This window comes from Falco cherrug, chromosome 4, assembly GCF_023634085.1.
Source record: "Falco cherrug isolate bFalChe1 chromosome 4, bFalChe1.pri, whole genome shotgun sequence".
NCBI classification, from domain to species: Eukaryota; Metazoa; Chordata; class Aves; order Falconiformes; family Falconidae; genus Falco; species Falco cherrug.
In genome coordinates this window covers 92,449,825-92,466,426 of record NC_073700.1, presented here as the reverse complement: position 1 = coordinate 92,466,426, position 16,602 = coordinate 92,449,825, and the positions used below count along the sequence as shown (strand labels likewise).

Here is a 16,602-nt window from a genome sequence, read left to right as displayed (position 1 = left end):
GAGGTGACTTTGGCACATCAAGTACCAAATACCTGTGTGGTTACAAACTTTCACATACTCATCATCTAGGGAGATACTTATCTTGTTAAATAAAACATGCACCTGGCCCCTTAATTGTCAGCTATAATTGACAACCTCACCAGCTCAGAGCACTTTTTTTCCACCCATACCTCGTTGATGAAAGTAATCAGACAATGATTAATGGTGCTTTAAGTGCATGATATCTTGGGAAAGACTCCAAGCATATATAAGACCAATGGGTGTTTTGGTCATCTAGCATGAGGTCAACACTAGTTGGGAATTTTCTGATTAAAAAAACCACCGAAGTCAAACCACTTTATGCATTTATATATCCATTTCAGTTAATTTCTGTTAAAATACAACCAAAGCCTCCCATGGAGAATTTCTCTGATTCCATTTCAGCTCACCTAGCAGGAAGGCATCATACTCCAAATGTCTACAGCTCCAGACGCAGCCATGGGATGGTTCTCTTCATCTCATAACAGCCTTCTCCATGGGGCACGTACAATATTTGGGTTCCAGACTCCACAAAAGGGTAGATTAAAAGCTCTTGAGAAAGGTTGTTTGTGCTAGAGTTTTCAATGTCCTTCATCACTCAAGACATCTCATAGAGAGCTGGTAACCTTCATGGAGCCAGGAGAGCCAGTCTTACGTACAGGTGATGTACAAGGCATTGAACAAGGAACTTGGTACCTCATCTGGAAGAAAGTGTCATCTTCTGGTCACCGGTATTCAGGAAAGATCAATTCAGAACAGGAAGGAAGGAAGGGAACCATCTAAATTAAAAGACCTTGCTGGCAAGAGAACAAATTTGGATTAAAATCACTATTAACAGCACCATCAAAACGAGGTGCTAGAATAGTCTTTTAGCAAGAATAATAAGGAAAAGGAATTTAACTGGTTCAACTGGACTTTGTTCAGTTAGTTCATGAAAGGAAACACAAGGAGTAGTTGCCAATGAAAATAGGAGACTGGACTTGAGGACTTTCCAATCCCATGCTCCTAACTGCATTTCAGAATTTCCAAACAAAATGTTTACGTTATTCTGAAGGGCTGAGGCTTTGGCAGATTTGGTCTTTTTATATGATTTGTCCACTTCCAAAATAAGTTTCAGTCATATGCATGTATATCTATCTATCACACATCTATCTGTCTGTCTGTCTGTTTCAGATTTCACATTCATTAGCGTTTTGACAAGGTACGCTTCAACCTGGCTAATGGGTTAGATGAAAAAGCAGCTGAGGAAAGGACCACAGTACCTGACACGGCCGCCCACAGGCCCCAGAACTACTGATGTCGTTGGGAAAACTGCCAAGTTTTCAGGACAAATCTTTCTTTGGATCTGAAACAAAAGTGATATATTTCAAACTAAGTGCAAGTTGGGAAAACACGCTTACATTTAAGTTAGCCTTTTTATTCAGACAAATAGAGGGAAAAGAGTAATAACACCTATGAAGCAAAGGAAAAACTTAAGAAGAGACCAGGTGAAAAAGTCGGTAATGTCTGTAAGATGAGAATGAGAGTGGGACAAGCACAGCGGAGCAGGCAGTGGAGTACGAGACAAGGTTATTGCAGGGTGACATGTGCCACCTGGTCAAGGTGAAGCATGGGTCTCTCCTTTGATGAAGCCATGTCATGGACACAGTCTTGATCTAAGAAACAGGGCAACACGCTACCTTGATGTTAGCATTTGGCAATCTTACACAAAACGTGTATTTTCTTACACCGTTAGATACAGTCTCTCACCTCCCACCTTGAAAATTAAAATGGAGAAAAGTATTTTACCCCATTTCTACCATCTTCTACCCAACCCTACACATAGACTTCATTGATTAAATACTGAGCAGGTATTCTGATCTCTTACTGGGTAATCACCTTATTGCCAGCTTCTTATTCTGTGCCATTCTCCTAAAATCAACACAGCAAAATACGTAACAGGAATTTTAGCCGTCGGCCTGATTATCCAGGTTAGACAAAGGTAAGGGGGCAGATCACGTCCAGTTCTCATGTGCCCCATCTCCACTGAGAGGCTGATGTAGGACAGAATATATCCTTACTATGAAGTGGTCTCTCTGCTGGATAAAGTGATCACTTTTTTACTATTACTTTTCTCTTTCTGAATATAACACGGAGCAGCATCATTAGGATTGAATTACACAGCTCTCAGATAGCAAACCCAGAGGAATACTGTTTAAATGACAGAAATTACTGTACATTGCCACTTATGCAGATTAGTGCAAAGCTCATCTCACGATGTGTGTCCTTCAGCTTCAAGGGAGCCTGTTTGAGTCCCTTCTCACTTGTGTTAGCATAAATCTAGAATAATTTCATGAAAGTCAATACATCATATCTGAATACATGTCTGCAGCAGGGAAATCTCTGCTCAGGGTTACTACTTCATTAATTTCTGATTCTTTACAGCTCTTGAACTGCTGGTTAACTTACCAAAACATTGCACATCTAGAAGTCCAGGCATGAAAACAACACTAACTACATCAAAAGCAAAGAAGAAACGAACTGGAAATCCATGAATTAATCCTTTCCAACAGTCACATGAAATTATAGCATGGCTGCGACATGAAAAATGGATTTCCATTGCTCTTTTGTTAAGATGATTAATTTCTCCACTATCACGCTTTATTTCTGTCAAAACCACTTGCAAATAAAATCTCCGTTTGCAGCCATTTAAAATGTTAAAACCTGGGATGTGCAGGAGTGAGCAGTCATACAACTTTAAATCTATTTGTGCATCTTAGTCTTCATAAAATAGCTGCTTTTGTTGTATTTTAATTCTGGTAGCAAGCCAACTGGGGCAGAGGCCCAGAAGATCTACTTTGCACCTTTAATGACTCCCACGACCCTGTCTTTAGTCGTTCTGGGACTCAACTACTTGGCGTGTTACGGACACTCAGAACTTTAAACACATCAAAACAACTTACCTGGGACTAATCAGGTCAGTATCCACCCTGCTAGACCCCAGAGGTGTGGGAAAAGTCACGTCTCTCTTTCTCATGGGGTATTTTACTACTAAACGGAAAAGATCTAGCAGAGGAGCTACCGTTATGCCCAGTCCTGGGAGCAGCCCAACGGCCAGCGTAGCGAGCCAAGGTGTCCAGGCTGAGCCAGCAGCATGGTTTTTTCTGTAGTAAAAGAACATGTCCCTTTTCTCAAATTTGACCTGGTTTTGAAACTGGAAGAAATCTGCAAAAGGTTTTGTTTTCTAAAACAAAGCCACTTTGTCATGGAAGTCCTCAGAGGTTCTAAATGCCGCTTAGGGGGAGGGCAGCACACAAAATCCTGCAACCTACAGGCTGCTGTTCTTTGCTCAGGACCAGAAGACAGGCGAGTGAGCCCCACAGAGGGCACTGTTAGCTCAGCTGTCCTCGTCCCCTCCGCCTGCTCCCCCACACACACTCCCACCATAAAAGAAAGGTATTATTAGTAGATCTAACACTTTCTGATTATTATTTTACCTGCTGCTCCACGAAAGCTTCCACTCATCTCCAAAAGCAAACAGTACATTGCACTCCTCTCGGCAGCATCCTCCTCCTCCAGCTTTTGCCAAGGTTTTCTTTCCGCTGAAGAATGCTTTCTTGACCAAGAACATTTATTTATACCTCGGAGGGTGCCAGCTATGCCAGGACCCACATCTACTCACAGGTCTCCTACCGCCTCTGGCTTTGGGGTATGTAGAGCCGTGGTCTTCCACCGGTACAGATGTGCTCTGAGGCACAGGTTAGGTCCTGACTCTGCCCAGCCTTTCTGAGATACTTAGCCAACAGCCTAATGTGGAGAAAGCACAGTTTCTGTATGGCTGGAGAACATTTAAAGACTTACACAGAGTGTCTCCACAACAAGCAGGGAACAGAGCCGAAGATGAGGAAAGGGAGAGCCTGAAATTTCACGTCCAGTTCTTAGATTTCATTTTAGAAGCAAGGTTCAGGTCAGTTCGTATTTTACCACAGAGGTTTTACCCATCCTCAAAATGAGGAGAAAACTTTGATGTGACCTCTAACGGGTATTAAATAGAAAGAGGTACACCACAGCCACACGTGTCAATCAGCTTTCTTTACTGCTTCCATCCAGCTTCTACTCCCTTTGACAAAGTAAGCATGGGGATGTATGGAGTAAAAAAAAATAAAAATCTTTCAAATGTATTATTTAGCTACCCATGGAATATAAAGCCTTGCAGAAAAAATACACGAAGCTGAATAACTTGACTTCCAGTCAAATTCATATAAATTGAAACAGAACTTAAGTTACACAGGTTGACACTTATCATAAGGCAGTTATCACCACCATTGGGGGTTTATTTGATGTTGATAGAGCAATACTGTTGAAATATAAATAATTCCAACGGCTATTATTTTATTTCCATGGTTTTACAATATTGTAGTCAAGCTACTTTTACTCTTACTCTCCAAATAGCTTGATTTTATACAAGTCACAGAATTATGACAAAAGATGTCCATTATCCACACACAGATAAACACATGCACATACCATTTAATTCAAACATACTGAGAATATGTCTCACCCAATTAATGGAAAAATACTTCAGCTGGACAAGGAAATTAAGTGACAAAATGATATTATTAGGATAATTTTGCAGCCACTTTTTATTCCAAAAAGTTGTATTTTTGTAAACCTGACATTTCCAAAACAGTGCAAGTGAATTAGAATACAGGTGAACACAAGCTTCTAAATACAGGTGACATCAATAAGAGTGAACACATTCTTCCAACCACAAGTTCACAAAAAGAAACACACAATTTTACAATACATAGGAGTGACATTCTAAGAAAAAGGAGTGACGATGTTGCAGGTGCCCTACTGCATATGCAAACCATGCTCCAAAAGCATTTATAGTCTTCATGCCAGTTTAATCAATGTACACTAAATGAACGAAAACCTACTTTCCAAGAAACCTTAGCAAGCGGATGAACTTGGACAAAGGTAGAAATTAGTTCCATAACTCCTTTATTCCTTTACTGAAAGCAATATTATATATTCCCACGCCACACGGATACTATGCTTGGATGCTTGAAACTTGTGCAAGACTCCAAAAAGTGCCCATAATAAGATGACATTCGAGAAAGTCAATGCTAAATATTGCCCAAGACAATCTTTGCGCCACTGTTGCTTTCAGCAAGCCGAGCTACCTGCGCATCACTGACTCGTACGTACGATCCTTCCCACTCATGTGTCATATCAGCTGTCCTCGCTGGTATGCTTGGCATTGCAAAAGCCTTTGCCACTTTGAGATGAAAGGATCGCTTAAGTGGTTTACAGGCCTGGGGTTCACATCAAGAAAAAATTCTCTCTCAGATAATCCAAGTGATTTGCGAGGCGATTTCGATGCAGAGACTGCTCCAGTGTTTTCTACAGTTTGCTGACTTCCTCCTTGTAATTGAGCAAATTAAAAACTAGGTTTCTTCAGAAAAACATAGCTAGTATTTTCATTAGCTACGATGGCCAAGTACCAGAGTATACCATTGGCACAGTCTCAGAGTACACCACCCCTGCTCTTGCAGGGGTGAACTGATGGAAATTCACCTCCAAGTAGACGCTTGGTTTTCAAATGGAATGGTCACAAAACACACTGTGAAAGGTGGCAAACGTTTTCAGCTCTCAGGTATTGAAATTAATCCCTGTGCTGTGGGCCACAAAACTCCGCAGTGACTGTGATCTTGATATCAAGATGGAAATTAAGTAGGGCTGCAACAGCATGGGCTATGCGTTAAATGAATTTTCCTCTAATATTTTTTCCCCTTTCTTCCTGATCATATTTTACTGAGATTGTTTCCTTCCTACCCTAAAAGCAACTTCAAGGGTACTATCTGTAAGAAGCCACCCTGCGAGCTTCAGGGGTCAAACAAAAGATCTCTCAGGTGCCAGATGACGCATTTGAAAATGTTACAGCCCCACTTCCAAGCTTCCATCTGCATAGCTCAGAGCCAGTGCAAAGTCAGACCGCTGCAAAAAGAACGCGATGCCAATTCAGCAAACCTTTCAATCAAATTTGTCCAAGGCAATTGATGGCTTTGTCCTGAAATGGATTAACCAGAGAGAACCAGTACAACGACTTGCCCCAGCTCTGCCTGCACAAGCAGTACAGCACAACAAAACTCACAAGCAGCTGACAGATGGGAACTTCCAGAGCCCTGGAAGCAATTTCCAAAGTAACCATGTCTCTAGTTTTTGATACCATTACATTTATTATGATTTCTTAATTAAAAAAAAAAAAAAACCCAACAAAAATCAACCAGCAGATCTATAGCCCAGCTATTTCCTACACATTCTTGGAGTATATTAAGTTTTCATAAGATTTTTGCGTTAGAAACTAATTGCAACCAACTGATGTTAGTGGGGTGTTTTTGTTAGGTTTGTTCGGTTACTTTTTAAAGAGTGGAACAGTGCATCTACAGGACTTTAATACTAAGCACTGGTATGTTTCATTGTCAAATCTGACTATCCTAACTGGAACCAAGCAAGAGCGACAATGGAATTTGACACCAAAAAAAAAAAAAATAATGAAGAGTATACATGTAAAAACAAAAGCATCTGTGACAACAGAACTACTGAGTACCTAACAGCGACACTACTAAGAATTTATGGATTATTTCAAGAATATGTCACTAATCTGGCCAACAACTACATTTTCACTGTGTGACAACTTGTGCTGGATCAAGAGTAGACAATTCAAGTCAGAGAGCAAAAAATTCCAGTGTGGGCAATATCAAGTGGGATTTACATTTATTTGTTTTTTACTATAACCAAGTAAGAAAAACATTCCTTGCTTTGAGTAAAAAAAAATTAAAAATTGTCCACCACAATATAAAATGCTAAATGGGCATTTTACCTTTTTAAAGTCTTTTCTTCATATACTTTAAAAAGATGTTCCAAAGGAGTAAATGATCTTGAATTTTAAAATATTGCATTTTGGCAGATGTGAAAGTAAATTTCTGTTTAGAAAGTGGAAATGAGGCATTAAAACTTTTCAAAGTGAAATTTCTCTATTTTTGGATAGAAACTTTCAAATTCAGTTAAATTCACAACTAGTTTCACTTGTCCCCTGAACTATTTTTTCGGCAAATTTACTTTTTGATAATTTGGGGATGGTAGTAGTTTTAAAGAGAGCAGATACTGAAAATTCCTTCTAAATAAATGGACTTTTTTTTTTTCAGCAAGTATTTTAAGTAATTTCTTATTCAATTCAGAGTTGTGAATCAATCTCATGTCCAACTTCTGTCAGTCTTACGGCTTTTTCAAAACCAAAAAAATAGATACATTAGGTTTAAATACTAGCAAAGCTAAGTGATGTCAGAAATATCATTCTGTGAGGAAATCAATAGCCTCTAATACAACAGTCAAAGGCCATCAGCCTTTTGGTTTTGCATTCTGATGAGAAATCTGCAGTCCATTACACGTGGTTATAACAGGATTTTGCCTCAGCAGGTTTTTTTTTTTCAGATTCTGGCTTAAATATTCATTTGTCATACAAAACCTGTCAAATCACCCATGATTGTTTTAAGGAAGATAACTGAATAGAGTAATAGCTTTTCTTGTCAAACGTTGAATCAATACACTTCATTCATTCATTTAAAAACCATCTTCTGCCTAATGGGTGCAGATAGTTAAGTTAATAAATATTGATCAATACTATAGTAATAGCAGGCACTTAATGCCAGTGGGGGGAAAACAGCAAACAGGAATACGGATGTGTTTGTTTTTTTTTTTTTTAAATGTGAAGCTGTAATGAATTTGGCAAGGAAGAGTAAGAATAAGACCTGTTCTCAAGCATATTTCTTGTATGTTCTCTGCATTCAAGTTTCCAAACTTCCAGCAGTTCTTTTACCTTACCCTCATGGAAGGAGACATCCTGCAACCATTCATTCCTGTTTCTCCTCCACTTGCTACCACAGAGCTCAACCCTTCTTTCCCTTACGTGGATTTTATGCCAACCAGACATTTGCTTCTTATTTACACAAGGTGCAAAGTACAAGTAGAATCTAAACCCAAGTCTTACAGAGTTCTACTATTCCTATTCAGAAATACAAGGGCTTTTTGAAAAAACGTGATTGAATTAATTACAACTAAGTTTCTTCTAATGCAGCAAATGTTCTACTAAGGAATTACCAGTGAACAAAGTGGCAATCTGAGATCCAGTAACATCTGCACCTTGACTAAACTTCCTTCTTAACGCTTGAGGAAGGATGACATTCAGTACTTGGAACATACAGATAGGGAATCTCAAGACCGAAAGATTCCAACATTTTAACCCTTGCATCTACTTATCTCTCTTTAAAATCACCATATAAACAAACTCAAGACTCCTGTGTAAAACTCACAAGGCAGTCATAACACTTGTAGCTTGTAGCAATTTATCATTTGCTTTGATAGCAACAGATCACAATCATTAACAGTAGCGTCATTTCATTATTGTTTTTTAATTCCAAGGAATTTATCAATGCCATAGTGGTTGGCCCAATTACATCCCTCTGGTATCTCAACTGCACAGTCCTAGACCATTATCAAGTACTAGGGACTGCAAGAGAAACTTCCCAAAGGAAAACATTCTGTGATGCTCTTTCTTCAGTGAGCCAAAGCAAGCTACAAGTCTTGCTACGTGCCACCGAGGAAGCATTTTCATCCTCTCCCATTCAGGCCAGTAAAGGATAAACTCAGATACAGAACATCACATCTGTGTCATACTTTAGGTTCTATAGTTTATAAACCAAACACCGAATTCAACTCAAAAAGAGAGATAGAGAAAAGACTTTGGCTTATTGCCATTAAACGGTCTATATACAGCATTACCAAGCCTTGCAAATTAAGTGTATGAGGATTTCAGCTATTTTTATCTGCAAATCTCTCTTTTTCTCTCTTGTGTTGAAGTTTAAAAGTACAATAGGATTTTTATATATACATATATGTATTTCCAAGGATTTAGCCAGATATCAGTGCTTGAGTGAACTATATAGCTATTCAATAGAAACTATAAAACATTGATACAAATATAAAGACATAATCAATATAAAAAGCTTATATTTATAAAAAATATTTTTAGGTAACAGTCTTCCCCTGAGGGTATACCACATAGTTGGATTCATAAATATTGCTCTGCACTGCAGCTTGGTTACCAAAGTTCAAAGTTCAGCTCTTAAATGAAGTGTAAATCGCTCCAGTCACCTGACATGGCTGCAGTGGTTGCCTCAGGATATGTTCCCTAGCTTGTTGGAGTGATAAAGACACAGCGTCAGTGGGGTCTCCGAAAAATCTGGAGAAGATTCCTTCTTCCACATATGGAAGATACGAGAGCAGGACCTACAGGCTAGCAAGCGCGTGTCACATGACTGGGCTTTAGTTTTCGTGGGCAGTTCACTGATTTTTCTGGACCCAGTCCCAACTATCTTCATTCTCCTTTCTGCTCTTTTCAGCTTCAATAATCTCTTTGTACCTCCGGCGGAAGAAGCCCATCTGCAAATCAAGAAGAGATGACAGCGGTAAGTAACAGTATTGTTAAGTTGAAGCTTACTTTGTCAGAAAACGGTGTGCAGGAAAAAAAAAAAAAGCACAGGTGTTCATATCTAATTTCTCCTAGTGGTAATCTGGAATCACAGCTCCTTGTTTACATCAATATGAATGAGATCAAACTGGGTCCCAAATCCTCACAGGTACTCTGCTCCTTATTGATGAACTACTCTGAGGGAAGAGCCCTCTTATATGAAACACATTTTAAAAAAAATATTATATGAAGTATTTCTAATAAACACAGACCAGAAGAGGTGAATACAGGTTTATTGGTTTCACATACAGACTAACGCATAATCTGGATCTGAACCTAAAGCCAGGCTAGCACCTGGGTCCTGAGTAAATGCTGCCAGAGCTTTATGAACTGTACTCTCAGTGTCCACAATGGCACAAAACAACAGATCAGAGGAATACAGTGCACCCACCTCCCAGCACCCAAATTCCAACTATCAGCCTTTCTTGTAAGAAACTCTTCCAGAAAAGCCAGCACGGTCTATTGTCTATCACAGGTGCCCCACCACCGTTCTGAAGAGCTCTGCTGCCATTTGGCGTACCTGTCTCCAGAAGTATCAGCCCACTGCTGTGTGCAACCACAGGTACCTCTTCTCCTGCCAGTAACCACTCTAAGTTCAGGTCTCAAATTCTCTATCTAAGGATCATTTATCTTTAGATGCTTTGGAGGAAACCGATAGCTACAGGCTCTTCTTTTTGCTAAACAGCTTCCCTCATTTCGGTGTTACCAGTTGCGTAATCTACAGCTCGGAAGGCAAAATACGAGCCTGATCCTACAAAATTTGGAGCATCAACAATAACTCCTCCACAAGCTTTCAAGATGCTGCAGGGCAGATAATCACTTTTGCATATCTCCTTGTTTCATAAACCTTTGTACTTAGTTAAAGAAATGCAAGTAGTTTTCATTTCAGTTTGGATAAAAACTTCTCGTATCCTTGGCTTTTTAAGTCTTTCAAATAAACAAAAATGATTTTAATAACAGACTTTGGTAAGCATGCAAGAATAACTCCTCAAGCTTAGCAGTGCACTATTGAGAACATTGAATCAATATTTTGTTCATCATAATTAAACATTTATGTAACTCCTACCACTCTAAACCTGTTTTCTTACTCCTGCTGTGTAAAACATGATGCTTTAGTCTTCCTTTATCAACCAGTTATTGCCATTCTTTATTCCCAAATTGGCTATATGTATGAATATTTTGTGCAGTTTTGTCACTGCTAAGTTTCTGTTAAGTTGGGCTTTTCAGTTTCAGTTCTTTAGCAACTTTAATTTTCTTCAAGTACATTTTAATTCAGAGAGGTCTGAAAGACAGCTTGTTCAAAGTGCTGAGGGTGCTTCTCCAGCAGAGCTTCCTAAAGCCCAGGTCCATGCCAGTGCCCCCAGATACACCCTGAAGGCACAGCAACATACGACCAGACACACACCGTCCTCTCACCACCCCACGCCTCTGCCGCTTGGCTTCCGTGCAATGGACAAAGAAGCTCTGCAGTGTGGCCTAACAAGCCCCTTGTTTGGGTAACCGTGGACCACAGCCCTGGGGCATGCTGTTAATCTAGAGACAGGTGCACCCTGCTGAGTGCATAGATGTACATTACACACACACCTACAACCACTTTAAAAATACACAATACGTAGAAATACACATAAATGCCTATGATCTCAATTTTACAGAGGTCCCATGACCTTCTGGAGGTCCCCACTAATAACCGGAATTAGACTGTAAAAGCCCAATTCTCCAGGAACAAATGTTCATAGTCTTGTGTACAGACTACAGACATTGTCTCTTTCCCATCTATCATAAGCAAAGCTTTATCTGCTGCTCAAGACATGCAAATGCATGGATAATGGTGGTTCTGTTCTGAAAAACCACCTCACAAAAGGGACACTGTTGAATTTTGGAGGGCCACATCTCCTTCACCTCCCAGCATCTTTCAGAACACTGTATGCAAGGATTCAGAAAAAGAAAATTAAAGAAGAATTTCCCTGGTTCCCTGTTTTTCAAATGTGCTCCAGAAGTCAGATCAAGTTCTTTCTTTAGCAGAAAAATATTGCTACTAGTAATTTTTGTACTTGTACCTACAAGCTGTACCAGTGCAAAGGATGTATTTTGAGATGTCCTCAAGACAGCACCATCATAAAATCCCAGTGAAATTTCACCATTGATGCCAACATTCTTTGGTTCAATAGAAACTTAGAGCAAATAGCACGTTCCCCTAAATTTTCATAGTCTAAAATGAAGGTGAATTATTTTATTGATAATGGGGAAAAAAAAAAAAAAAAGCATAAGAACCTACTCCTTCGTTGTTCTGCCCCAGTAGGATTAATCATAGGTACTTCTTTTAGTCACAGGAATCTACAGATACTCCTTATATATGCTCAGGGAGCAGATGTGTTGAAGAAGTGGGTGCCATTTTTGTATTGGCAGTTTTTATAACAGACCTACATGCTCTGCACATTAGAAAAGAAAACTGCCACAGGACTTTGTTTCCTAAGATTAACAAGAGAAGTTCAATTTGTAGCTTTTAAAAACAGGTTTTAAACCCTTAAGGTTTCCATTCTTCATGCAACCACATCCTTGATACAATAAAATCCTCTCTTGAAGTTATAATCAAAATTATAGAAAGGCTTTTTAATTTCCTTGAGGGCCAAACAAACAAAAGCAAACTCCTTCCCACTGTTATTTTAATAAAAATTGTCTGTTTGTGAACATCTGCTTTAGGAATTATCTTTAAAAGTTGGTTATGATAGTATTGGTATTTTAGTGTTTTGTTTCTGGATACAGAATGTTTTTGTATAACTTTCCAGTAGGGCAAAAAAGTGAGCTGAAGACTATAATAAATATTAATGAAGCACAAAACCCTACATCTAGAGGTGACTCCACTACAAATCTATATAAGTTTACTTGCTGTAAATGATGTGGATAATCTAAAATTATGTAGAGGACTTAAATTAAGTGCAAGCAAAAAGAGAAACTGGACCTTAAAGGATTTTTTATTTTTTACCCTTTTCTTTTAAATAGTTATCAGGGATTAGATGTATTTCCCATCCCTGGAAGGCAAGGATGTGCTTTGTTACGGGATACTGTTCCTTAGTGTTAACGCTGTATATTTCCACTTAACACAGTAGGGTCCCTATCATCACCAGAAAGGGGTTTTCTTTGTAATGGCTGTGAAGAAATCACAACATAGTCATTGTCTCACCAGAGAACACACAACCCACATGTTCATCTCCTTACAATAAAGTGATTTCATAAAAAATGATAGCAGTATTAACCCATATGGTGAGGGCAGATCAGTGCCTGTGGCAAGCTGGAGAGAACAAGGGAATTTAAAAGACAGTGAGGAGATCCAGGGGTAACGAGGAGGAGGACACTTGGACTAAAGCAGGAGAACTGATGCAACATGGGACCAAGTATACACTGGCTCTTTTGTCACTGGGGCAGAAGTGACACCAGAGGATCCTTCTTCTGTGGCTAATGCAAAGCCCTTAAGAGGACTCATAAAACCCAGCGAGGACAGCAGTGCGGGGACTCAGTCCTGGATTTCATGCAGGGAGGAGAGGTCCTCAGCTTTAACAGGAGCATTGCTGTAATGTCACTTATGGAATGGCTGTTTACAGGGGGGAAATAGTCTCCAAGTCATGTTTCTTGGGCAATGAGTCTCTAACATTGCTCAACATTCCCAGACTTTGCTTTCCATATATACAGACATATGCATGTGTGTGCATGTACACATACTGATGTATGGAAACGGCAAAGGAATGCCCAAGTCCAGAGCTGTGATCCCATCACACAGTCTGTGAGTTCGCACCACCACATCCAAGGAACAGGCTGATGACAATATTTTGGTGGGTAAACATCCGACTGGGGAAGGCACTCATGAGAGGAAGAGCAATAGCAGAACACGTAGGAGGCAAGGAAAGGGTACTGTGGGAAGCTGAAGGGTTACAATGGAAGAAGAGGCATCAGCCACCAACGACAATGCAGGAAATGAAAAAAAGCGAACGACAGCCAACATTTCAGAGTTGGGTGAAAATTATTTGAGAACACTGAGAAGGCCCTCAAGTTACGGGCCTTTTGGGTCAGTGTGGCTGAAAGAAAGGTCTTGGGAGCAGGACACTGCTCAGCATGCACCGTGCTTTACTCTTAACCCTGGCAGACTTCACCAGAGGGGAATTGCTGTGCCAAGGGCACCATGTCCTACTTTGTTTCTTCTGTGTGCAAACACAAAGGAGAAAGAGGGCCATGGAAGACTTTGGGGATATAGGGATAGTCCCAAAATTCTGGAGCTATCAGTGTCACTCACAATGTGTTCCTACCCCATGCCAGGGAAAGGAGAGAGCATTTGAATTGTCTGTGAATCCACAGAAGTGTTTCACATCTGCCATGATAAGCAGCAAAGATGTCTGCTTGCTTTTAAACAAATCCAAACAAATTCAGGCAGAACCAAACAAAAAGGAATGACAAAGCTGACCTGGTCATTATCGGAAGTTACAAAGAGCAACCCATCCTTTCTGGAGGTTCTTCAAGTAAGTATAAGCTGCTGTAAATAGGTGGCTTAGATTCAAAACCTGAAACCATCCATAGGTTTTACACACATCCTTTAGTTTAGTTATTCCAGCCCATGTACCCTTTTCTAGCATAACCTTACTGCCATCTACAGTATATGCTGAGCAGAAAGCATGCTCCTGGCAAAACTGAACAATAAAGCAACAAAAAAATCCGTGTTACTCGTAGCCTGGGAATTTACACCTGTTATTGTGAAGTTATTTCTTGCCATGCGACAGCACTGTCAAGTCCTCTATTTCATCTTGAGTATCTAAAGCCTCTTTCACTAGCACACACAACTCCTTCTAGCTGTCAATGTCAGGTTTAAATCCCTTAAAAATCACAGAAAAGTCACATCTAACAAAGTTGCATAAAATTGCATTCTTCAAGCACTCACAGAAACTGTAAGCTTCCATCAAAGTGATTTCAAAGTGTTGAATTAACATCACAATAAATTGTCTTTTTTTCTGCTGCTATCTTCTGCACATCTGAAGATTGATCACTGAATTACTGGACATTTTATATTTTTGACGTTTAGAAAAATATACATTTAGCCAACATTTCCTGTAGTACCATCCTGTGACTATCTCTCTAGGGTGCCAGTTTTAAGTATGTTTGAAGAATGATGATATTACAAAATAAAATTTAATCCGTAATTGGGAAGAAACCCAAATCTGATCAGAGGGCAAGCAATATCACTGCCTTTCTTATATTCACTGTTGGGTAAATGTCTAAAGCATTTTTATCATGCCCAATGAGGTTTATTCTCCCAATCAAAATAGAAAGAGAAATAGTTTGAGACATGGGCCATAGAGGAACGGTTATGGTTTGTATTTTTTTAAAAGTCTTTTTCCCATTAACGTAATCCATTAAGAAAAAAAAAAATTGATAAGAATAGTTATACACTGCTATACAAAGAAATTATACCTTGATTTACAGTAGTGTTCTGAGACTCTAACTGAGCTAGGAATAGAGGTTTGTGAAATGTAATGTTCAAACAGAATCCAAAACTACATCAGATTTTTGCCACTTTGTACAATTTTTTAATTCTCTAGTGTATATGGAGGTACTAAGCTGCACACATAAATTATTGATTTTTATCAATATGATTCTGCTGACAAATGCCTTCTAATAGAGGATATTGACCATAGCACAAACCAACAAGTAAGAAGGAAAGAGAGTGAAGTAAGCACTGACACAGGTGTAACAAAGAAACAAAAATTTAAGAATCACTGAAGAAATCTCCCATTGAACTAGGTTTTGACAAGATATTTTGGGCTTACTGCCTTAATGACAAGATGTCTTTTCTCTATTATACAGTTTTTTCATATACTGCAAGCACTATCCAGCCATACCTGATGAACAGTCTAGGCTTATATCATCAATCTTTGACTGCTGCACCTCTTTAATCTAGGCAGAGGTCCCAAGCTATTCACCTTGTGGCCCTTCAGAAAGAATTAGCTTACTCTTCTGTCCGTGCCCCTTGGGCACTTCTCTCTTCTCATAAACAGTACCACAGCTAGAAAAATAGGCAGCTTATCATGGTTCAAAGATAATCCAGGAACCTCACCCCAAGCAAGATGTCACCTGTTGGCAAAGCAGCAACACCCCCAATCTCTGCAAAGCAGCGCTGCTGGGATTGGAAGCATGGAGTGTTTACCCATGCAGAGACTGATCACTGGTTAAGTGCATCTCACTTTACTACCACCAAGAAGGCAGGAAAAAGTACTTTTCACTTGGGTTTGCATGGCCCTGGATAATTCTGGCAAGTCACGAGCTCCAAGAGGATGCACTATTTCCTTCCTCCCAATCAAGGAACCCTGGCCACAGTACGAGGGGTCACAAACAGATAATGTGTATCAGCTTTTCAAAAGGAGACTGGCAAACTGCCACTGCCTAGGCCCCCCTGTGAGGAAAAGGAATGTTTGGAAAGCAGCCACAGGTCCTGCCTTTAGTTATAGCAGAAACTGTATATGTAATATAGGAAGAAGGATGATAGTGTAGCTAAGGTAAGTTCATGAGTACTCCAGGGGTCTGGCTTTGATTATTGTCATTCATTGACTTTGAGATGCAAATCCCTTAACTTTCCTGTCATGTAGGTCCTCATTTCCTCAGTGGAACATGTACCTGTACACGTTTCATGTACATGAAACACGTACAAGAAAATAAATACATGTGCTTCAAACATCACCATTCCACAAGTGGCTGGTGGGTGTGTGTGTGTGTGTATACACACACACAATACATACTTTGTACATATACACAATGCGATACGTACTTACTATATGGGGAACTAGGCAAAGAAGTCCAGCAGCTTGCACAAAGAGGCGGTTTCCTCTACAAACATTTTGCTAAGCTACTATGGAAGAATTTGGTACCTAGCATCTGTATCTGTTCCCAATGTATTACAACAGAAAGACATTGCTATGGCAGAAAAGAAATAGCAACGTACACAAAATTGTACTGAATTTTCAAGTTACTTTCAT

General features: G+C 39.5%; 1 protein-coding gene across 1 annotated transcript in view; it reads right to left on the bottom strand.

The window, feature by feature from the left end:
- Positions 1 to 4,622: 4,622 nt before the first annotated feature.
- Positions 4,623 to 16,602, bottom strand: part of ITGA9 (integrin subunit alpha 9) — a 230,381-nt gene continuing 218,401 nt past the window's right edge. Inside the window, exon 28 of the mRNA XM_055707897.1 lies at positions 4,623 to 9,501. Within this exon, the coding sequence (XP_055563872.1) occupies positions 9,403 to 9,501 (99 nt within the window). The 3' untranslated portion in view covers positions 4,623 to 9,402. The remainder of the gene's footprint in view (positions 9,502 to 16,602) is intronic.